General features: G+C 43.7%; 1 protein-coding gene across 10 annotated transcripts in view; it reads left to right on the top strand.

Moving 5' to 3' along the window:
- ccdc102a (coiled-coil domain containing 102A) overlaps positions 1-23,419 on the top strand; it is a 155,644-nt gene extending 132,225 nt beyond the window's left edge. For all 10 annotated transcript variants that reach the window (XM_077619538.1, XM_077619518.1, XM_077619529.1 and 7 more), the window contains one exon: positions 22,155-23,419. In XM_077619538.1, the coding sequence (XP_077475664.1) occupies positions 22,155-22,290 (136 nt within the window). In that variant the 3' untranslated portion in view covers positions 22,291-23,419. The remainder of the gene's footprint in view (positions 1-22,154) is intronic.
- Positions 23,420-23,492: the final 73 nt, after the last annotated feature.

Raw genomic sequence — 23,492 nt, 5'->3', positions numbered from 1 at the left:
GCTGCGGTTCACTCGACTGCGAGTCTGTCCAAGGCACTCGGCCACAGCTTCATCCAAGCATAAATTCAAGCACACAACGAAGAATGGCGGTCAAACAAAGATAAGAAAATAAGATAAGAGTTGTTGTAAGACAGCCAATGAGAGCCCAGTCAAGTGTAGTGAAATTGGCAAGCAAGACGCATTGCATCCGCGAAAATTTCAAAATAAAATAACGGATACGGGAAGTGTATTGACGTTTCTGGAACTTGGATCTTGTTTTCATATCTTGAGGCGCTATTTGCATCTCAAAAGGTTTCGTAACCTGAAAATTCCGTACCTAAAGGTATTCGTAAGTAGAGGTCCGACTGTATATTTGTTTTTTGTCAAATTGCCTAATAATTATGCACAGTAATAGTCACACAGACACACAGATATCCTCTGAAAATAGCTAAAACTAAAAAGCCCCACTCCAACTCCCCAAAATATTCCACTTTAATATAAATGAATATTTTGGGTTCATCAAAAACAGAGCTTGCCGAATAATTCTGCACTCCTTGTAATATGCAGTTTCTAAATGATAATTTTGTTTACCAAGGGGCCATAAATGACCAAAACTATCTGGCCCGATATGAAAAGGTAATCGTTCTTGCTTGTCAAATTTCACAGTAACATTTCTTACTATATTTTTAGAAAAGCCGGGATCATTTTCCCCGACCCCACCCAAACCTGATTTACACCTCATTTCTTGAGTAAAGAATAACTTAAAATAGAAAATGTCGCACAAAGTGAACTCGGCTACAGGATCTCAAGAACAAACCATGATCGTGATCCAAAGAAATTTTAGAATAAATAATTGATTACTCCCACTTTGGAAAAGGTTACAAAGCTATTTCCAAGACTATAGGACTCCGGAGAACCACTGTCCAGAGTCTGTTTATAAAATTGGAGAAATCTGGGAACAGTGGCATATTTTCTTAGAAATAGTCGACTAGCTATAATGCAGGGGTCTCGAACTCAATTTACCTGGGGGCCGCTAGAGGCCGAGTCTGGGTGAGACTGGGCCGCATCAGGATTTCCACAAGAAAAGCACTGATAAAACATTCCAACGTTATCAAATATCTTTATTTTTTAACAAAAAATAATGAATTAAATAAATTAACTTAAAGATGAATAAAAAATAAATCAATCAGTAATACAAAACCAAATAATACTAATGAGCATACAGTAGATATACACTGGCTGGCTAAGTAGAGAAAATGAATTATTTTTATTCCGTTTCAAATGTCTGTATTAACAGCTCTTTAACCTTTAACTTTCTGAACTTGAATGGAACATTGAACATGAAATATTCTGAACACGGCTTCTCTTGCCTACTCCTTGCTGCTAGAGACCTGGCAGCGCTTCTTCTCACATAGTCACATTTGGCTTGAGGGAGGAAGCAGTGGAGACCCTCAGTAGAGCTTGAAGATGCTCATCAGTAAGTCTGGACCTGTACTTGGACTTATTGAAGTTCAAGGTGGAGAAGAGCTTCTCACACAAGTATGTGCTCCCAAAAAGGCACATGGTCCGCTTGAACCTTCGGGAAAGTTCAGGGAAGCTGGGGGTCAACTCTCTCAAAAATTGCCCAAGCTTGTCTGCTTCTCCACTCACCTCCCTGAACTTGGCTTTGAGTGCAGAGTTGCACTGCAGGTCAATGAGCTCCATTTGAAGCTCAGGAGGGGCATCTTGCACATCAAAGGAGAAGGGGTCCGCAAAAATTTGAAATGTGGCTTTGTGTGTCTTGAAGTCTGCAAATCTGTGATCAAATTCCTCCTGTAGCTTCGAAATGGCCTCAACATACTTCTCACCACTGAATGGTGTGCCTGCATCCACGAGAGCCTTGCATGCTGGGAAATGGCAAAGGTTTGTCTGAGAGAGCTGGGCTTTCCATAACACAAGTTTAGGGCAGAATGCTCTCACGTTGTCATAGGCAGCACTGACAAGTTGCCCCTGGCCTTGTAGCTTCTTGTTCAGTACATTAAGCTCATGTGTGATATCAACAAGAAAAGCCAAGTCCATGAGCCATTTGGGATCACTTAGCACAGGATCAATCAACTCACAAACGGCGCAGCTAGCTTTGACTGCTGCATTACTGTCTTTGGTAGCCTTCTTGAAGAAATCCTGTTGCCTCAGAAGACGTGTTTTAAGACTGGCAACCTGGTTGGCTCTCTCATCTCCCTGGTATTTTTCGTACTCCTCAGCATGTCTCGTAGTACAATTACGTTTCAAATTGTATTCCTTGTGCACCGCAACTTTTTCAGTGTAAATGGGACACGTCGGGGTGCCCCTGTGTTCAACAAAGAAATATTGCACTCCCCACTTTTCTTGAAACTGTCTGTGCTCATCACCGACCTTTCTCTTCACGGCAGGCTTTGAAAGAGACATCTCTGGGGCTCTGTAATATGTTTTTCCACTTGAAATGAGTCTCGGGTTGATCTTTCACATTCAGTCGCGCGGGTTTGTGGCGCATGTGCACTTTCGCTCTCCGTTTCAATCGCGGAGATGGCTACAGACACTGACACAGGCTGGATCACGGATCATAGCGCCTCATTCAGTTCTATGCTGAGAGCAGCGGAGGAGTGTGCGCGCCGAGCGGAGTGATCGGCCTCACGGCTTCTCCTCCGCCCAGCTGATTGGAGGAATGAATGAGTGAGTGAGCGAGGCACTGTACAGCCCGGCCGATGTCCCGCCCTCCAGAGCCGTATACCTCACCGTGATTGGTTCATTCAGCTCCGAACCAAAGTTCCCTCTAATTTTTTGTTGGTCTGAGCAGAAAGACAACCTCCCTGAGCGCAATGAGTACCAGTGTGAGCGACATCATCGGTACTCGGATGATTCGCCTAAAGACGTTTCGCCGACGGACGTTTGACAGACGGGCAGGTCGCCGAATGGACCTTCCACCGAACGTTCATTCGGCCGAACAGAGGTTTCGCCGAAACGGGATTCGAACGCTCGCCCCGCCGGATTGTGTGTGTACAAGTTTTTCAACCTCGGCCCGCGGGCCATATACGGCCCGTTAGGATTTTTAATCCGGCCCGCCGCCGGTGTTGTCCAAATTATAGTAAAAATCAATGTTCGTCTACCATCAATGGCAGCCCGGGAATAAGCACTCTTGGGCGGGCATGGCAGTCCGGGAATAAGCACTCTTGGGCAGGCAGATGTAGCAGAACCGAGCCGTAAAATGACAGCAATCGGGTCAAATCCATCCTAAAACAGCATTTAATGATTAAATACAAATACTGGATGATATCGCGATGGAGGCAAAAAAACGTCTATAGACGTCCATTCGCCAAACGGCTCAAAATGCTCTCAAATTCGGTCAAATCCAGCTGAAAACAGCGTTTAATGATTAAATACAAATACTAGTATTTGTATTTAATCATTAAACTAACAAATACTAGTACGACCTGTCCGTCTGTCAAACGTCCGTCGGCGAAACGTCTTTAGGCGAATCATCCGGTCACGACATCATCATTGCTCGCTATGGGCACACCAGTATCACACCTGCCACAAGCAGGTGCATGTCAATGTTCCCTCTAATTTTTCATGTAAAACATGCTGTAAAACACGAAAAACATGAGTGGACAGAGCTACTGCCACTGGCTGCCACTTAAACGGCGCCATCATGGGGAAAGGGGTAAAAAAAAAAAATTAAAAAAAAATCGATTTTTTTTTTACTGCGCGCCATATGATTGCTACTGCGCAGAGAAGACGAGAGTAGTGCGCAATTGCGCACGCGTGCAGCTTAGAGGGAACATTGCTCCGAACACAAGTGTCATTCATATCAATTTTGCGGGCCGCACGAACATTAATCTTTCATATTAAGACGGGGGCCGCAAATTATCGTCCCGAGGGCCGCAGTTGGCCCGCGGGCCGCAAGTTTGAGACCCCTGCTATAATGTCTTCAAGTGAAGATCAACCAGACATCAGAACTCACAAAACAACCTAGGACAACATCCAGAAATAGAGGCCTCGCTGTGATTATCACTCCTCCAGCTATTGTGTCAACGGTGGCAGAACCCGTTATTAGTTTTAAGGGGACAATTACGTTTTGACACGAGATGCTGGCGAGCTGACGTGAAAAGAAGGGAGATTGACCCAAATGCAGGAAATGGCGATGCCAGACAGGGCGGTGGTAACTCAAAATTGTTTAAATAACATGAACAAGAAACAAAGTGCAAACCAAAACAGGGAATCCAAAATTACAAATGTCAAAGACGCAACAAGAAATGGATAAACACGGGAGGCTTACATTCACAGACATGGGTTAGTGAGACATGGAGAACAGTTTGGCGAGCTGACGTGAAAAGAAGGGAGATTGACCCAAATGCAGGAAATGGCGATGCCAGACAGGGCGGTGGTAACTCAAAATTGTTTAAATAACATGAACAAGAAACAAAGTGCAAACCAAAACAGGGAATCCAAAATTACAAATGTCAAAGACGCAACAAGAAATGGATAAACACGGGAGGCTTACATTCACAGACATGGGTTAGTGAGACATGGAGAACAGTTTGGTGACATACGAGCCAGCGGATAGGCTGAGAAACATTGAATACAACAACAGGTGAAAACACTGATCAAACACAATGACAAGACAGACAAGTGCAGACATGGGGAAAAATAACCGCAAAACACAACAGAACCTTCCCTTAAGGAAGACGTCCGAATTCCAAAGTAGGGCGGGAGCAGGGGGGCACAGAGGAGGGCCCGAGCATAGTCCACATGAGTAGTCCGACAGATGTCTGGGTTACCTGATGAAAGACCAGTGAACTGAAGCTGTGGAGGGATCCTCATCGTCGAGGGCACCCACTTGAACTAGGGTGGGGGCATAACGGGAACTTGGTGCTGCGGACGGGAACGGGGAGCCGCAGAGCCTAGAAGGGATCTTCGAGCCACTGGGACGGGATCCTGGAGGATGAAATGAATGAGGGGATGAAATCATAATCGGAGTCAGAGTCAGAAAGGAGATTATTTAAATTGGGGCCTTCCCATTAGGAAAAGTCAGAATCTTAAAAAAAGGTATGAAGGTGGGCTGGTAGGGGGGGCATAGCAAAGACATGGCTGCATGACAAGATGACAAAAAAACAATGAGACCATGGAATGGTGAGCGGGGACAGGGTGGAAACAGGCGGCAGGCAGACACATTGCCCGCTGCGTCCGTAGTTGGTTGCATCCGAAGAGTGACTCTGCATATTCTCTACCTCGGTCACAGTCTGCATAAGTTCCCCATCTCGTGGAAGACTTCCTGTGTGTGGTTCCAGTTTTTGTCCAACTTTACGTCTTTTTGAGTCTATCCGTTTTTGCTACCGAAACTCGTAGCTCATTTTGTGTTTTTGCTGCTTTTCTGTCTTAATGATTTGGTGATTCTTAATGATCCCATTGACTTTGATTTGCTTTGTACGTTGTGCTTTTTGCTTTTGCTTTGTTGTTCTGCGGCCTTTAACTGTACTGTCTAACTTATAACTATGCCTTTTCTTGCTACTGTCACAATGAAATTTCCCGAATACGGGATGAATAAAGTTATCCAATCCAATCCTTCTTTCACGAAATGCTGGCGAACCGGCATGAATAGAGAGATGGACCCAAATGCAGGGAATAAGGGCAAACATGGGGGAAAAAACAACAAAACGACACTTTTTCACATTGTTCTAAAGAGTTGTGAATTATTTTTTTCCTTGAAATAAATACTTTAAAAAGATGAATTTTGGGTTGTTTTTGTGTAATAATATGTGGTTTTAGAACTGAAAAATGTGTGTGATAAACATGCAAAAAAACACGGAAATAAAAAAGGTTTTTTTTGTCACGGCAAAAGGTTGAATATTGGATTGGATTGGATAACTTTATTATCCCGTATTCGGGAAATTTCGTGACAGTAGCAAGAGGGTGAGAATGCATATACAGAAAAGGCATAGTTATACGTTAGACCAGGGGTGTCAAACTCATCTCGCATCGTGGGCCACATACGGCCTAGGGAGATGTCAGTGGTAAATAACCAAAATATCATGTCTTTCCTTTGTTTTGGTGTAAAGAAGCACAAGAAAATTAGGAAAATATTGAAATTTAATGAACTATCCTTTTACAAAACATTTCATGAAAGACCTCATATTTCCTTAGACAAATGTGCAATTTACTTTTATCATTCACAAATATGCATTGGAACTGATCCCACTGATTGTACAAAGGCACAAAACTTTAATTGGTACTGAAAAATATAGTAATGCACTTTAAGATTAAATGAGACTTTTAAAGAAAGGAATTTTTAAACCACTTACACATGCACATATAAAATCTAAATCCCTGCGTCCACCTTACAAACTAAGGAGAGTGATTTTAAATGTGTAATGAAGAAAGTGTCTGTCTCAGTGATGCGGCTTGTCTTCTACTCTGATGGAAAGAGTGCGCCCCTTAGCGGATAATCCATGAATTGCAGCGAATTAAAAATATTAATTCCATGTCTTTTATGCATTTTTTCCACTTTCAAATTATCCTGCGGGCCTGATCGAACCTCCTTGGGGGCCGGTTCCGGCCCGCGGGCCGTATGTTTGACACCCCTGCGTTAGACAGTAGTCGCAAAGGTCGCTGAACAACAAAGCAAAAGCATAAAGTGCAAAGCAAATCAAAGTAAATGGGATCATTAGGAATCACCAAATCAAATCATTTAGACAGAAAAGCAGCAAAAACACAAAACGAGCAAGAGTGGACGGAGCTACCGCTACCAGCTGCCACTTGATTGGCGCCATCTTGGTTGCGGTAGCAAAAACGGATACAGACTCAAAAAGATGTTGTAAAGTTGGACAAAAACTGGAACCACACACAGGAAGTCTTCCACAAGATGGGGAACTTCTGCAGACTGTGACCGAGGTAGAGAATATGCAGAGTCACTCTTCCAAGCTTATCCGCACAGTTCCTCAGTAGTCTGGAGCTGAAGACAACAGCAGCAGAGTAGAACTCCTCGACTCCGTTTCAGGCCTGGTAAGCGCCGACAGCTCTTCCATCTTATCCCATGAAGGAATGGTTGGTCAGAAGTGTTGCTTCTTCTCCCGGCACTTTTGTCCAGCTCCGAATTTCCAGCGGCATTGAGGTGTTGCTCCTTCTGCTGCGTATTGTAACAGCTAGTCCCATGTGTATGACAGCGTAGGCATGGCTGAATGTTTCCAAAAAAGAAGTAGCAGAAAGAAGCCAGGCTAACAGACCAAGGAAAGTTGTAAAAACATTAAAGTAAAAAGTATAAAGTACAAAGTAAAGTAAAAAGGAATGTATTAAGAAATATTAAATATTAATAAAGTAATTGTAATGTAATTTAAAAAAAGATAGAAGGGCTGTAGAACACGTAAAACATAAGAGTGGACAGAGCTACTGCCACTGGCTGCCGCGTGAACGGCGCCATCTTGGGGAAAAATATATATTTCAAATGTTTGTATTTGGTAATTGAGAGTTCAATCACAGGTTTGGACCTTCCTGTGTGGAGTTTGCATGTTCTCTTTGGGCTTTCTCCTGATGTCCTTCTACATCCACAAAACATGTGTAGTCGTCTGTTTGAACACTCTAAGTTCCCCCTGAGTATGAGTGTTCGTGTGAAAGATTGTCTGTCGTCTTTTGCCCAGCAATACAAGCTGTCACAACGTATTACAGGCAATTGAAATTGCCAGTTTTCTGTCGACACTTCATCAAATCAGCCCGTGAAAGCTAGTGAGTTGGACTACTATTGCTGCCACGCCATCGCGGAGCTTATGAAATACTGAGCTTTAGATCACAACTTCAACAATCAACTTTAGGGTTGATTGTGCGTACATGAGCTTGTTAGCATTAGCTTGTTAGCTGAAGTTTTTCCGCTCCTACGAAACGGACCTTTCAAATTCCCCATGCCCGCGACTACAAGATCTAAAAATAACAGACCTCCAAGTTCATCTGCCGCACCTACCTGCTCATGTAAGTGCAGTTTCTGTGATGATCGCTTTGTAGATCTCCAGAAAAAGTATGACCAGCTGCAGCAAGCTTTCTCCGAGATGCAAATCAAGCTGGATGAGATATCAAAGGCGAGCTCTGTATGCATAGCCACGCCGCAGAGTCTACCTGTTGCCCCCTGCACGTATGCTGAACAGACTGCAAATTGCCATATGCCAATAAAGAAGAGGAAGGCAAAAAAGACCAAACAGGCTCCGGAGCAATCTTCAGCCGCGAAGTTTAGCGCTGACGAGGTGGCCGATCATGACGATGACTACGTGTCAGCCTGCTTAGACACCGCAGATGGCAGTGACGTCATCGGTAGGCAAAGTTATGTGCCTAAACCTCAAGCCCCTGCAAATCCAATTGCTTTCGCGAGATCCAGTAAAGAGGCTGTGTCGGAACGCGAGAGGAGTGTGATAATCTATGGTGTTCCCGAGTCGCCCGAACTCCCAGCTGTTGGCAGCGCGCTGAAAGATCGCGAGTTTGCCATATTTTGTATCAAGTCGATCCTGGAGACACTGGCACCCGGGGCATCTCTCTCACTCGGAAGATCGGTGAGGCTTGGACACGAGCCGCCATCCTCTGCTGACGCGCACCCCCGTCCATTGAAGATGACTCTTGGCACTCCATCTGATGTCGAGACCTTCTTAACAAGCGCCAAGAAAATCCAATGGCCTGATCTCGAACTGGATTTTCGGAAGGAGTACTCTTTGAGGGAGAGGATTCGTTGGCGCAACCTTGTAGCGGAGCTGGCAGCGAGACATCAGAAGGGCGAAAGAGGTCTGTGAATCCGCAACGGCCAACTAGCCCTGACAAGCTACATCCACCCGCCACTGAAGGTGACCACAGAGACTCAGAACAACTGGGTGACGGTGAGGGAACAAGGGATGGAGGTGGCCCACCCCTAGTCATCATCTACACCAACGCGTGCAGTTTGATCGCCAAGTTCAGTGACCTCTTCAGTATTGTATCAAGACTCAAGCCTGATATGATCGTCATTACTGAAACTTGGCTAAGCTCTGAAGTGCACGATGCTGAGATAAACCTGGTGGACTACATCCCCTTCTGGTGCGACAGACGAGACAGACGTGGCGGTGGAGCTATCATCTATGCTAAGGGCGAGCTAAAGCCCTCCCTTTGTCCTCTCCCTCCCGCTGCTCAACAGACCGACTTCTTCGAGGTTGTGCGATGCAATATAACTGTGGGTGGAGTCTGTCTGCCTATCTTGGGAGTCTACCGATCCCCACAAGCTACTGCCGAAGACGACAACCATGTAATCAGTGCAATTCGCTCGGTCTCATCACACCAAGACTGCCTTATTATTGGCGACTTCAACGCACCATCAATAGACTGGAGCGATGTTGTCTGCTCATCAGCCGGCCGGTTCGAGCAGGCACTCCTCAACACAGTTGAGAACTGCTTTTTAACACAGCATGTTGCAGCTCCGACGCGCTTCCGCAGTAACCAACGCCCGTCTCTTCTGGACCTGGTACTCACGTGCTACCCGTTGTCGGTATCGTCTCTCAACATCCTCCCGCCACTCTCCATGTCTGACCATGTGGTGCTCAAGTTCAACTGGCACGCAACAATTCCGGCCTTACAGAGTGAGATGGTTTTCTGCCCTGAATCATCACGCACTGGCGGAGGCTTCCGAGGCTGTTGACTGGGCTTCCTTCATGGAGATCACTTCAGTCAGCGAGCTGTGGACATCGTTGAAACAATCCATACTCCGGGTGACGGAGCGTTCAGCACCATTGTCGATGCCACGGCACCAGAAGCACAAACCCTGGGTGACGCAAAAGGTGAAGCGGGAACAGACTCTCAGAGATGTTGCTTGGCGCGAATTCCAGGAACGAGGCACGGCGGCAGCATATGAGGTCTACAAGCAGCAACGTAATAGAGCAGTGTTCACTGAAAGGCAAGAGTGGAGCAATTATGAACTGAGGTTAGCGCAGTCATCTCGTGCAAACCCCAAACACTTCTTTGCCCATGTTCAAGCCAACAAACGTCTACACAATCAAGTGGTTAAACTCAAGGATGCTGATGGAGTCGGTGTCACGGATGCAGAGGGGCAAAGTTCTCTTTTTGCTCGGGTGTTCGCAGGCATTTACAAAGTCGATGATGGGCGACCAGCACCTCCATTTGCTCGGGATGTTCCCCCAATGCCTGCAGTTGCATTACACCTCCTGAAGTCTACCGAGCCTTGATGTGTCTGGACGCCACTAAAAGCCATGGTCCTGATGGTATTCACCCGAGGGTCCTCCAGGCACTCGCTCCGACCATAGCACTTCCCCTCACTTATCTCTTCACACTGTCCTTGCAATCAGGTGACATCCCCGAAGACTGGAGACGGGCCGTCATCTGCCCTATCTACAAGAAAGGAGACCGAGAAGACCCGTTGAATTACCGACCGGTCTCCCTCACTTCAGTGATCTGCAAGATGTTCGAATCTATCATCAAAACGTCCATGATGGCCCATCTCCAGAACGCAGCGGTGATCTCCGATAGTCAACATGGCTTCGTGTCCAAGAGATCCTGCCTCACCAACTTGCTGATGATGGAGGAATGGGTCACTCAATTAATGGACGTTCGACAAATTGCCGACCTGGTCTTCCTGGACTTCGCCAAGGCGTTTGATCCGGTCAACCATCGCTTGCTACTCCGCAAGTTGGAAGCGTATGCGATTCACCCAGCGGTCGTGAGGTGGATTGATGCGTTTTTGGCTGGCCGCACCTTTCAAGTTCAAGTCAACGGCATACTCTCGGAGACTCACAACGCCCCCAGATGGTGTCCCCCAAGGCTCCGTTCTTGGACCACTGTTGTTTGTGGTGTTTGTCAACGACCTGCCAGAGCACATCTCCCAGCGGGTTCTCCTCTTTGCTGATGATGTGAAGCTCGTTGCTCCCCGGAGTGACTTCGAGGAGCTGCGTAGGTGCCTTCATCACGTGTGGAGATGGTCGAACCTGTGGGACTTGCAGCTCAACATCACTAAATGCAGTCATTTGGCTATTGGGGCTCCTCCTGATGCACCTCTCGATTTTGAACCGGGACGCCTGGAACTGGAACGATCTCAACGGTGCAGAGATCTGGGCTTCATTGTTGATGCCACTTTCAAACCAACGGCCCAATGCATCCAATCAGCCAACAAAGCTCGCGGAGTGCTGTTCCTGATGTTCCGGTCCTTTGCCATCATCACCGCAGACATCTTCCTTCCGCTGTATGTTTCCCTGGTGAGGCCCATTCTCGAGTATGGGGTCCAAACTGCATCACCGTACCTCGCCAGGGACATCCAGTATCTGGAGCGGGTCCAGAGGCTTGCAACGAGGATGGTCCGCGGCCTCAGCTCAATGTCCGACGAGGAAAGATGCCAGCGACTCAATCTTCCGACCCTTGAGGCTAGGCGTCTGCGAGGGGACCTGATACTGGCCTACAACATCCTCCACGGTATCTACAACATGCCCCGCGATCTCTTCTTCACGCCCGCACCTGATCGTGGTCTGAGGGGTCATCCGTGGAAGGTGTATCCTCGCAGGTTCCGGTTAAATCGGCGGAAGGCTGCTTTTACGGTGCGCATCGCCGGTCCTTGGAACCGGCTTCCGCAGAGTGTGGTCGAGGAGCCGACGGTCGCTCAGTTCAAGAGGGCTCTGGATGACGTGTTGGCCGGGAACCAGTGACAACACCGCGTTTTGTTTACACATTTCTTGTATCTTCGTTACATGGCCCTTAGCCTTGTGCTTTTCTTTCGCCAATAAAATTGAATTGAATTGAATTGGCTGGTCACAAATTCAGGATGTCCCCCCCCTGGTGCCTATTGTTCCTGGGATAAGCAGTGGCACCTGCTGCGACCTTTGTGAGAATAATAATAAATATAATAATAATCGAACATAGGCCCTGTCGTGATCGTCAACAACAAAAAAAGCCTAATTGTCATCACACCCAGAAACTGCGTATGACGAAATTGGTAGTGCTTCTCCATAAGGTGCGTTTTCTCGGCAAAAGACCTAAATAAGTGATAGTTTCAGTCTCGTAATTTGGCATTATGCCGTTATGGATACATCGCATCACCCCCCACGAGCGGATCACTTACCTCTCACTGTCTTTCACTTACCTTCAGTCAGCCAGTAGGAGGCAGATCACCACCCAAACATGTTTTCATATTACCTCACCCCAAAGTTATTACACAGAAGGGATTGTGTGTTGTGTTACCGCAAGTTTAGAGTTCTGATGGATGTGGGGAAAAAACTGTCCTTAAGCCCATTTGTCCGTACTTTGTGGGACCTATAGCGTCTGCCAGAGGGCAGCAGCTGGAACAGATTGTGACCAGGGTGGTATGGGTCCCCGATGATGTTCCTGGCTCTGCTGAGGTAACGAGGGCTGGCAATGTCTTCCAGTGAGGGCAGAGAGCAGCCGACGATCTTCTGGGCAGTGTTAATCACTTTCTGCATGGCCTTTTTGTCTGCTGCCGTGCTTCCAGCGTACCACACTGTGATGCAGTACGCTACGCCAGGATGCTCTCTACAGTGGTTCTATAGAAGGTTATCAGAAGCTTGGTGTCCAAGTTGTTCCTCCTAAGTACCCTGAGGAAATGGAGTCGTTTCTGAGCCTTTTTCACTACTGCCGTGATGTTTGTAGACCATGAGAGCTTATCCGTGACATGGACCCCCAGGAATTTAAAGGACTGGACCCTGTCTACACATACTCCATTTATGAGGAGTGGGGTCAGATCTGTGCTGTGTTTGCGAAAGTCCAGGATTATTTCTTTAGTTTCCGTGGTGTTCAGTGTGAGATTGTTCACCGAGCACCACGAAGACAGTTTGTTGACCTCATCTCTGTCGGCCGACTCATCCCCTCCTGAGATGAGTCCGACCACAGTGGTGTCGTCAGCGAATCTGATGATGGCGTTAGACTGGTGGGTGGGTGTACTGTCGTATGTGTACAGGGAGTACAGAAGAGGACTCAGTACACAGCCTTGAGGGGAGACAGTGCTCAGTGTAATGGAGGAAGAGAGGTGGGGACCAAGTCTAACAGTTTGTGGTCGGTTGGTTAAGAAGTTCTTTTTCCAGCAGCAGATGGAAGAGGATAGTCCAAGGTGGGAGAGTTTGTCAGTCAGAATGTCCAGTATTATAGTCTTGAAGGCAGAGCTATAGTCAATGAAAAGCATCCTCACGTAATTCCCATGGTGTTCCAGGTGGCTAAGTGCTGTGTGTAGAGCAATGGCGATAGCATACTCAGTGCACCTGTTTGCTCTATAAGCAAACTGGTGAGGGTCAACTGAGGGAGGGATTGTATTCCTGATATGGCGGGCTACCAACCTTTCAAAGCACTTCCTGATCACAGGCGTGAGAGCAACAGGCCTATAATCAATCTCATGCTGTCAATGGTTGGCTTTTTGGGGATAGGGATAATGGTGGCAGAATTCAGGCAGGATGGGATGATGGATTGTTGCAGGGAACAATTGAAAATTGTTGTGAAGACTCCAGCCAGCTGGTCAGCACAGGCTTTGAGCACCTTGCCAGGTATTCCGTCAGGGCCAGCAGCCTTCCTGGTGTTCACAGACCGCATTACCAGTCTCACTTCCTGTTCCTGGAACTTCAGTGTATTGCTGCAGGGTGGTGGTGGGGGTGTTGAGACTGGGTCTGATTTGTCAGTCTCAAAGCGGGCAAAGAAACGGTTCAGTTCCTCCGCTAGTGAGGCATCTGCATTAACAGACATTATCGTTATTGTAATTGGTAATATGTCGTATTCCCTGCCACATCAAAGGGAAAAAATGATATTTTAATTCCCAAGATTGGACTGGTCTGTATCACAGGGAAGAGATGCATGATGTATGGTAGAGAGGAAGTAAGAGACTTGACATGAGAGTCAAACACGTTTCAGATACAGAGAAGAGATGCATGATGTATGGTAGAGAGGAAGTAAGAGACTTGACATGAGAGTCAAACACATTTCAGATACAGAGAAGAGATGCATGATGTATGGTAGAGAGGAAGTAAGAGACTTGACATGAGAGTCAAACACGTTTCAGATACAGATAAGAGATGCATGATGTATGGTAGAGAGGACGTAAAATTTCTTTCTACATCCACAAAACATGTGTAGTCGTCTGTTTGAACACTAAGTTCCCCCTGGGTATGAGTGTTCGTGTGAAAGGTCTGTCACCTTTTGCCCAACGATTGGCTGGTCACAAATTCAGGATGTCCCCCGCCTGGTGCCTATAGTTACTGGGATAAGCGGTGGCACCTGCCGCGACCTTTGTGAGGATAAGCAGTTCGTAGGGGAAAAAAAGAAAACTCATTTGGTAAAAATGTCATAAACAGTTCTCCATACCAAAGGGAAAAAAGGATCTTTTAATTCCCAAGATTGGACTGGTCTGTATCACATGACTAGGAAAAGAGACTTGACATGAGAGTCAAACACGTTTCAGATACAGAGAAAAGATGCATGATGTATGGTAGAGAGGAAGTAAAATGTATTGTTTTTCACCTGTCGATAAAGTTAGTGCAAGGTTTAAATGGTGTGATAAACGTTTTGCATATTATGGCAACAATATTTTATACAAATGTCTAAAAATAGCCCATCACAAATTTCAGAGTGTTGAAAAGGAAAACCTGCAGCAAACAGTGTCAGTCATAGTCAAGTAGTCGCGCCTAGGAATTGTGTTATACATGAAATAGATGGAAATATGCTAAAGGGAATTTCATACAATGATTAACCAAATTTGATCCATATATAAAGGGCATCAGATTATAAGGCAGACTGGCAGCTTTTGAGAAAATATTTTAGTTGCGCTATATAGTACAAGTAAAATACGGTAAGTATAAGTATAATAATAGGTATTGATTTTTATTTTTTAGCTAATCCTCACAAGGGACGCATGGCCTAGTCCAACCAACCATGGGCAGTAGGTAGAGGATAAAGAATAACACGGGTTCAAATTTTGTACCGAGTATATTCAATACCAGAGATAATGTTATATGTTATATGATCCTTACACTGACAAGTGGATCCTCAATTACAGAAAGTATTGGTGTCTTTCCTTATCCAGTTTAGGCTGTATCTACAGTGGTACAGTTGGTTAAGACTACTTACGAAATTAGTAATTTGTTCCAGAACTTTTTCGTAATTAGAGCAGTATTTTCCATGAAAAATTTCAAATTTATTCCACGGTCCCCAAAAATAATTAACAACTAAATTTGAAAATTATCAAAGTTGGATGAAATATGTAAGAAACAAAAATGAGAGCGAATTTATTAATGTATTAAAATGAATAACAAACATGCAAATACATTTCCTATTCATGCAGGTGCGTAAGTGTAAAGAGGAAGCTAACGTTGGGGAATAGTCAAGGCAAACGAACACGTGCACATTAACACGCATCTAAACAACTTCAAATTATAATTTCTAAACAAATGAGAATTAAATTTAAATCCAAAGATGTAACAGTATCTCCATCAGAGAAACCATGCCAAGGAATTGTCGCTTTAAATATAATGATATTGCAAGGCAATACAGCCGTGACCCACCTAACAGTGGTATGATATTGAAGCAGAAGGTAGTTCTGCTTCAATATCATACCACTGTTAGGTGGGTCACGGCTGTATTGCCTTGCAATATCAGTTATGGATGAATAACAGGGCCCGCATTTGACCCGGTAATTTTAAATAAAGAAAGTTGCTTTAACCACGGGGCGGACCAGGGACTGAGTGGTTAGCACGTCGGCACAGTGGAGGACCTGGTTTTAAAATCCGGGTCGGTCCAATTATGTGGAGTTTGCATGTTCTCCATGTGCCTATGTGGGTTTTCTCCAGGTATTCCGGTTTCCTCCCACATTCCAAAGACATGCATAGTAGGCTGATTGGACACTAAATTGCCCCTAGGTATGAGTGTGAGCGTGAATGGTTGTTTTGTTTCCTTGTCCCCTGCGATCGGCTGGCCACCAATTTAGGTGTGCCCCACCTCTGGCCCCCAGTGTGCTGGGATAGGCCACAGCACCCCCACGACACTAGTGAGAATAAATCGGTTCAGAAAATGAGATGAGCTTTAACCACACTCGTGTTAGAACTCTGTGGCGACGAATGACGGTCAAAAGAGATTTGTTGTTGTTACACAGCCAATGGGAAGCCAGCGGAGTGTCGGGAGATTGTCAAACAGAATGCAACGGTACCGCGACAATTTCTAAATAAAATATCAAATACATGAAATGTATTTACAATTTTGGAGATTTTGGAACTTGGATTTCATATTTGTATATTGCAATAGTAATTTGTATATCAAAGGGTTTCTTAAAAAAATTGTACATAGAAGCATTCGTTAATAGAGGTACCCCTGTACTAATGATGCTCCTTCCAGGCGGTTATGTGGTTCATTGACGTCCTGTCGTCTGTTACAGGTGGTGCCGCCTTGTTTTATTTTACGATTTGTGTCATTCGATGAGACAGGAAAAAATATCAATATCATTATCAATTTTTTATGAAATTGTGTCATACTGCCAGCCACGACTTAGATAGTATATGGTAGGGCTCTCTCAACATCCCTGTGGCAATCTAGCAAATGTATACTTTTTCCTTTCAAAAGTAAACAGAAACCAGTATTGGCCGTCTTTAGGTACGGGAATGGGAAAAAAATACATTACTAATATCCACCACAATTAAGATTATAATACGACCCCGATTGAGTCTTTTTCAAGACTCAAGTTTGAAAGAAGACTTTTTGAACACCAAATTCAACTTTTATACACAAAATAATGACAGCAGATCTGAAACAAGGGATTATAACAATATATTCGAGAGAAAAAGCATGTTATTTTGCCTCATTCAAATCATGCAAAAACTGTCTATCACATCTTAATACGCTGAATATTTAAATATGTAAACTTAAGTGCAATCACTTTTGTAAATGAATGGCTTCTGGTTTTTGAAATGTAAATTAATTGATCTACTGTGATAAAACAACAAAATTGCATTTAATAATAATAATAATAATCGGACATAGGCCCTGTCGTCATTATCAACAACACAAAAAGCCTACTTGTCATCACACCCAGAAACTGCGTGTGACGAAATTGGTGGTGCTTCTCCATAAGCTGCGTTTACTCGGCAAAAGACCTAAATAAGTGATAGTTACGGACTTGTAATTTGGCATTCTGCTGTTATGGATACAGGTCGCTTACCTCTCACTGTCTTTCACTTACCTTCAGTCAGCTAGTAGGAGGCAGAGGCCAAACATCTTTTCATATTACCGCAGAACGGAATGTGTGTTATGTTACCGCAAATTTAGAGTTCTGATGGATGTGGGGAAAAAACTGTCCTTAAGCCTATTTGTCCGTGCTTTGTGGAATTTACTGCATGCTTTACTGCATCAACTCGAGTTCTGCACCTAGGAGGACCTGATATAGACTAATTTCTTATCTTGTACTTGCACAAAAACTCCATAGGCTGTATTGGCATTTGTTTCTTTTCAACCTCCTACTAACAACGCCACGTGCTCTTTTTGTCCCGGAGGATTTATTTAACAAAGACACAGAAAACAGAAATAGGGTCTCCGGTCAGTTCGCAATACATCATTTATTTCAAGAGAAAAAAAAAACTTGTGGTCTGACTCCATTATTTACCGTATTAACTCGCATATAACCCGCTTTTGTCGGACAAAAATGATGACTGAATCGAGGGTACGGCTTATATGCTCATAAAAACACGACATGAACGAAACTGCAAGATGATGACGCCATGACACGATGACGTCATGACGCAATGGCGCCGTGACATCATGACGCAAGACAACGCGGCCAATACGGTCATTTATTTCAAAATAGAGATAAACAGATAAACGCAAAAAAATATATTTTCATGTCTATCAATGAAATTCAAGAAAAAAATGAACGTATCTTGCATAAAACGTGAAAAAACACATTCCGTCACTGCTCGCTCGGGGCACGGCAATCTTACCTAGGTCGGGGTGCGGCCATCATACCTCGGACGCTGCCGTCTAAACCTAGTTCAACGTGTTCTCACTGACAAGACGCGAGTAGCCTTGATTTTGAAATAAAACAAAATTCCATTTTATTTTTGTTTTGTTTTATTTCTTGTTCGAAAGTGACAACTACAGTGGTACCTCGAGATACAGGCATAATGCGTTCCCAAACTGAGCTTGTATGTCGATTTACTCGTATCTCAAATGAACGTTTCCCATAGAAATGAACTAAAAACAAATTAATTCGTTCCAACCTTCTGAAAAAATCACAAAAAAAACAGGATATTGGATTAGAAAAACATTTTTATTTGTTCTAATTCACCATCTATTAACAGAGTAACAAATAACTAGTGGTTATGATGTTTAATAGAACTAAAATTAGACGGATTTCGAGGAGGGGAGAGAGAGAGGGGGAGAGAGAGAGACTTTTTTCACGGCAACACGCTTGTAACATAACATAAACAAATTTAGATGAACTTGGATTACGATACAGACACTGAAAAATAAATGTGATCTAACCTTACACTAAACTTAATTCTAATTTTGTTTTACATTTTTATACCTTTCTTCTCCCAGGTTGGCTCTTTTTGCCCCGCCTCCACCCTGACATTAAGCTGCAGCTAAAAGGAACCTATCGAGGGTTGTTTGCTTTTGTCTTCCCTTCAAAACATTCCAAAAATGATGCACACAAATGTCCTCACAATAGGATAACGCACGATCACTTGCCAATGAGAAGTAGTATATACCCCTCTCGTATTATCGAGCAAGCTCCTCCGTCATTCTGCACTGACTAAGGGGGGAAAAAAACACAAAAAAATGCAACGCTCCACCCAGTGGTCGTAGAGACATTACACAAGGGAGTTGTGACAGGAAAGACAGGAAAGACAAAATTTGTCTCGTATCTCAAGATAAATATTTGCACAATTTTACTCATATCTCAAATTGCTTGTATGTCGGGGCACTCGTATGTCGAGATATTACTGTATTGCAGTAATATGAACCATTGAAAGAATTGAGATATTTTGACCTTACAAGCAATATGGCTGCCACAGCATCTTTAACTTCTGGTAAGAAGATTGTAATTTCTGTCATTAGGAAGCATCAGGTTCTCATCAAGATAGACTTACAGTAATACCTTGACATACGAGTGCCCCGAAAAACGAGCATTTTGAGATACGAGGAAAATTTCGAGCAAATATTTACATTGAGATACGAGACAAATTTTGATATACGCGCATACAGAGAGGCTGCTTACGAGAACATCATGTCGCCGCAACTCCCTCGTTTAAATGTCTCTACGAGCACTGGGTGAAACGTTGCATTTTTTCAGTGTTTTTTTTTTCTCGTTAGATCGGTATACGTATGGCGGAGCTTGCTCGCTAATACGAGAGGAGTATACTACTTCCCGTTGGCAAGTAGTCGTGCGTTATCCTATTGTGAAGGACATTTGTGCGCATCATTTTTGGAATATTTCGAAGGGAAGACAAAAGCAAACAAGCCTTGATAGGTTCCATTTAAAAACTGCACCTGAAAGTCAGGTTGGAGGTGGGGCAAATAGAGCCGAGAAGAAAGGTCTAAAAAATTAAAACAAAATTAGAATTAAGTTTAGTGTAAGGTTAGAGTAAACCTTTTTTTGAGTGTCTGTATCTCTCTCTCTCTTTCTGTCCCTCTCTCTCCCCTCCACGAAATCTGTTTAATTTTAGTACTATTAAACATCATAACCACTAGTTATTTTTTACTCTGTCAATAGATGGCGAATTAGAACAAATAAAAATGTTTTTCCATTTTTCAACCTGTTTTTGGTGGGGGGGGTTTCAGAGGGTTGAAAGGAATTAATTAGTTTTTAGTTCATTTCTATGGGAAACATTGATTTGAGATATGAATAAATCGACATACGAGCTCAGTCCCGGAATGCATTAAGCTCGTATTAAGCTCTTTTTTCAAACTGAATAATTTGATATTTTGCAACTTCCTTATGATATTGACCCTATAATGTGCTTTTGATTCATACAGTATCTCAGAAATACCACTTGGGATGATTTTTCTTAAGATTTTCCCTTCAAAGTAACACATTTGTACTCCCTATTAAAACCATGAATATGGAGGTAAAAATTGTGAATCAGGGGGCGGCTCGTACGTGAAATGGTAAAACAATATTTTTAAGGCAATTTTAAGGGTGCGGCATATATGCACGGGCAGTTTATATGTGAGTAAATACGGCAGTAGCGGGCCGTCAGGGCCTTCAAGGCCTTCTCTGCTGGCCTAAGAAATATCTGAATCATATATTAAATTTTGTCCATCAATACTTATTAATATATTTCAAATTGTCTGTTAGCTTCCTTTCATTGATTTTCCCCCTGGTTGCACTGCTTCCATGTGTGTTTTCATTTTGAAGCATTTACCAATCACATTTCAGCCATTATTTGTTGCCAGGGTCAGAAATCTGCCTCAAAGCCTTCACAATCAGTTTTGCGGGCTCTGCTGCATTAAACAAGTGTCGATAAGACTGTTGCTTTAACCAATCAGATTTTGAGTTGGCAACACCACAATGTAATGTCGCAGGCATAGGGATATGCCATTTCCTTGTCGCAGGCGTAGGGATACGTCATCGCTTTCACCAACTATGATAAGCTACCAAACTGTATCTGGAGCTAGCTGCACAAGGAAATATATTGTTGTGTTGATTTAAAGCCATTTTCAAGACGGACTATGCCAGAAATACGACAGGACAGGCTCGACTTTCAGCATTAGCTTCGATGGCGATAAAAAAGAAGGAAGAAAGAAAGGAGGATGGATATTGTGTACAGTTAAAAGGATTTTTGGTGAGTAAAATATGGCTATATTCCTAAATAATATTTCAATTGTGGGCCCGGTTCTGATATCTGAAAAGCTCCAGTGTTTGTATTTAAGCTCCAGTCTTTGTATTTAATCACTAAATGCTGCTAGGAAGTGGATTTTACCCCATTTAGTGCAATTTTTGCCGTTTCGCAATTGACGTCCATCGCTGTTTTTTCCCGGGGAAATCACCTCCCTGGCCCGGTTGTAATGTCTGAAAAGCTCCAGTATTTGTATTCAATCAATAAATGCTGCTAGGAAGTGGATTTTACCCCATTTTAGTACAATTTTTGCCGTTTCGCGTATGGACGTATATGGACGTATCGACGTTCATTGCTGTCGTTTTTCCGGGGAAATGATACTCCGGGCCTGGTTCTCCAGTAGCTCCAGTATTTGTATTTAATCAATAAATGCTGTTTTCGGCTGGATTTTACCCAATTTTCGGGCAATGTTTGCCAGTACGCCATTGACGTTCATCGCTGTCTTTTCCCGGGAAAATCACCCCCCTGGCCTGGTTGTAATGTCTGAAAAGCTCCAGTATTTGTATTCAATCAATAAATGCTGCTAGGAAGTGGATTTTACCCCATTTTAGTACAATTTTTGCCGTTTCGCGTATGGACGTATATGGACGTATCGACGTTCATTGCTGTCGTTTTTCCGGGGAAATGATACTCCGGGCCTGGTTCTCCAGTAGCTCCAGTATTTGTATTTAATCAATAAATGCTGTTTTCGGCTGGATTTTACCCAATTTTCGGGCAATGTTTGCCAGTACGCCATTGACGTTCATCGCTGTCTTTTCCCGGGAAAATCACCCCCCTGGCCTGGTTGTAATGTCTGAAAAGCTCCAGTATTTGTATTTAATCATTAAATGCTGCTAGGAAGTGGATTTTACCCCATTTTTGTGCATTGATTTATTGATTATTTTTTATGTGTCGCAGCTGTAGCTGCAGTCGAGGTTTTATAGCCATAAAATAGTTTTTGAGGGTTGGATTTATTCGTTGAAGGCGCTACGAGAAAATGCACGGACCGCCACTGAAATACGGTAAATCTCATTTTAATCTAATCTTAATATAATGCAACATGAATGAAACTGTCTGCATCAACAGACATGACCTTAAACTCGAAAACAGACTGCTCCAAAGACGGGCTAAACATTGTTTTTATTATTTAATGTAAAAAATCCTCCTTTCCAACTCCAGATAAAAAAGTCTAATTTTAACTTTAAGCGTGAATTTTGAATACACAATGTTTTTCGCTGTATCAATACACAAACTCACTATTCTATTTCTATGGTGAGTTTTTTTTAATACCCACCATTTCATGATTATGTAAAAGAAAATTGACTAAATACTTTTTTCATTGCACACTTTGCTTTATCATAGGCTTCGCCGCCAGCAGCTGAGTCCTGGTCTGTTTGGGAAGATGCGATCAGCTCGGTTCAGTCCTGATAACCCACTTGGCTCAACTAGTGATATGGATGAGGATGATGAAAAACTGCATCTCCAGATCCATGGATGACACTAATACATATTGTTTGTGTTAACAGGAATGCAAAGCTTCAAAAATGCCACTTAACTGAATAAGATTGCTATGGAAAGAAAAGAGACACAACTAATCGAGAATAAAATTATTACCATGACATGTCTTGAATACTGGATACATTATACAGGCGTGGCCAACTCCGGTCCTCGAGAGCCGCTATCCGGTCTGTTTCCATACCTCCCTCCTCTACCACACCTGAATCAAATAATCAACTCATCAGCGAGATATAACATGGAAGAGCTGTCGGCACTTACCAGGCCAGAAACGGAGTCGAGGGGTTCTACTCTGCTACTGTTGATTCTTCAGCTCAAGACTACTCAGGAACTGTGCGGATAAGCTTGGAAGAGTGACTCTGCATATTCTCTACCTCGGTCACAGTCTGCAGAAGTTCCCCATCTTGTGGAAGACTTCCTGTGTGTGGTTCCAGCTTTATCCAACTCTACAACGTATTTTTCTTGAGTCTGTATCCGTTTTTGCTACCGCAACCAAGATGGCACCGCTCAATTGGCAGCCGGTGGTGGTAGCTCCGTCCGCTCTTGCTCGTTTTGTGTTTTTGCTGCTTTTCGGTCTTAATGATTTGATTTGGTGATTCTTAATGATACCATATACTTTGATTTGCTTTGCACTTTATGCTTTTGCTTTGTTGTTCAGCGACCTTTGCGACTACTGTCTAACGCAGGGGTGTCAAACATACGGCCCGCGGGCCGGAACCGGCCCCCAAGGAGGTTCGATCAGGCCCGGAGGATAATTTGAAAGTGGAAAAAATGCATAAAAGACATGGAATTAATATTTTTAATTCGCTGCAATTCATGGATTATCCGCTAAGGGCGCACTCTTTCCATCAGAGTAGAAGACAAGCCGCATCACTGAGACAGACACTTTCTTCATTACACATTTAAAATCACTCCTTAGTTTGTAAGGTGCACGCAGGGATTACATTTAGATTTTATATGCGTATATGTGCCTTTTGCTTTGTTGTTCTGCGGCCTTTGTGACTGTATTGTCTAACTTGTAACTATGCCTTTCCTGTATCTGTATTCTCACCCTCTTGCTACTGTCACAATGAAATTTCCCGAATACGGGATGAATAAAGTTATCCAATCCAGTCCAAGCTGTCCAGAAGCTTGATACCGATACCGATTATTTGATTCAGTTGTGTTGGTGGAGGGAAATATGGA

This window comes from Stigmatopora argus, chromosome 2, assembly GCF_051989625.1.
Source record: "Stigmatopora argus isolate UIUO_Sarg chromosome 2, RoL_Sarg_1.0, whole genome shotgun sequence".
In the NCBI taxonomy this organism is placed as follows: domain Eukaryota; kingdom Metazoa; phylum Chordata; class Actinopteri; order Syngnathiformes; family Syngnathidae; genus Stigmatopora; species Stigmatopora argus.
This window is presented reverse-complemented; position numbering and strand designations above follow the sequence as displayed.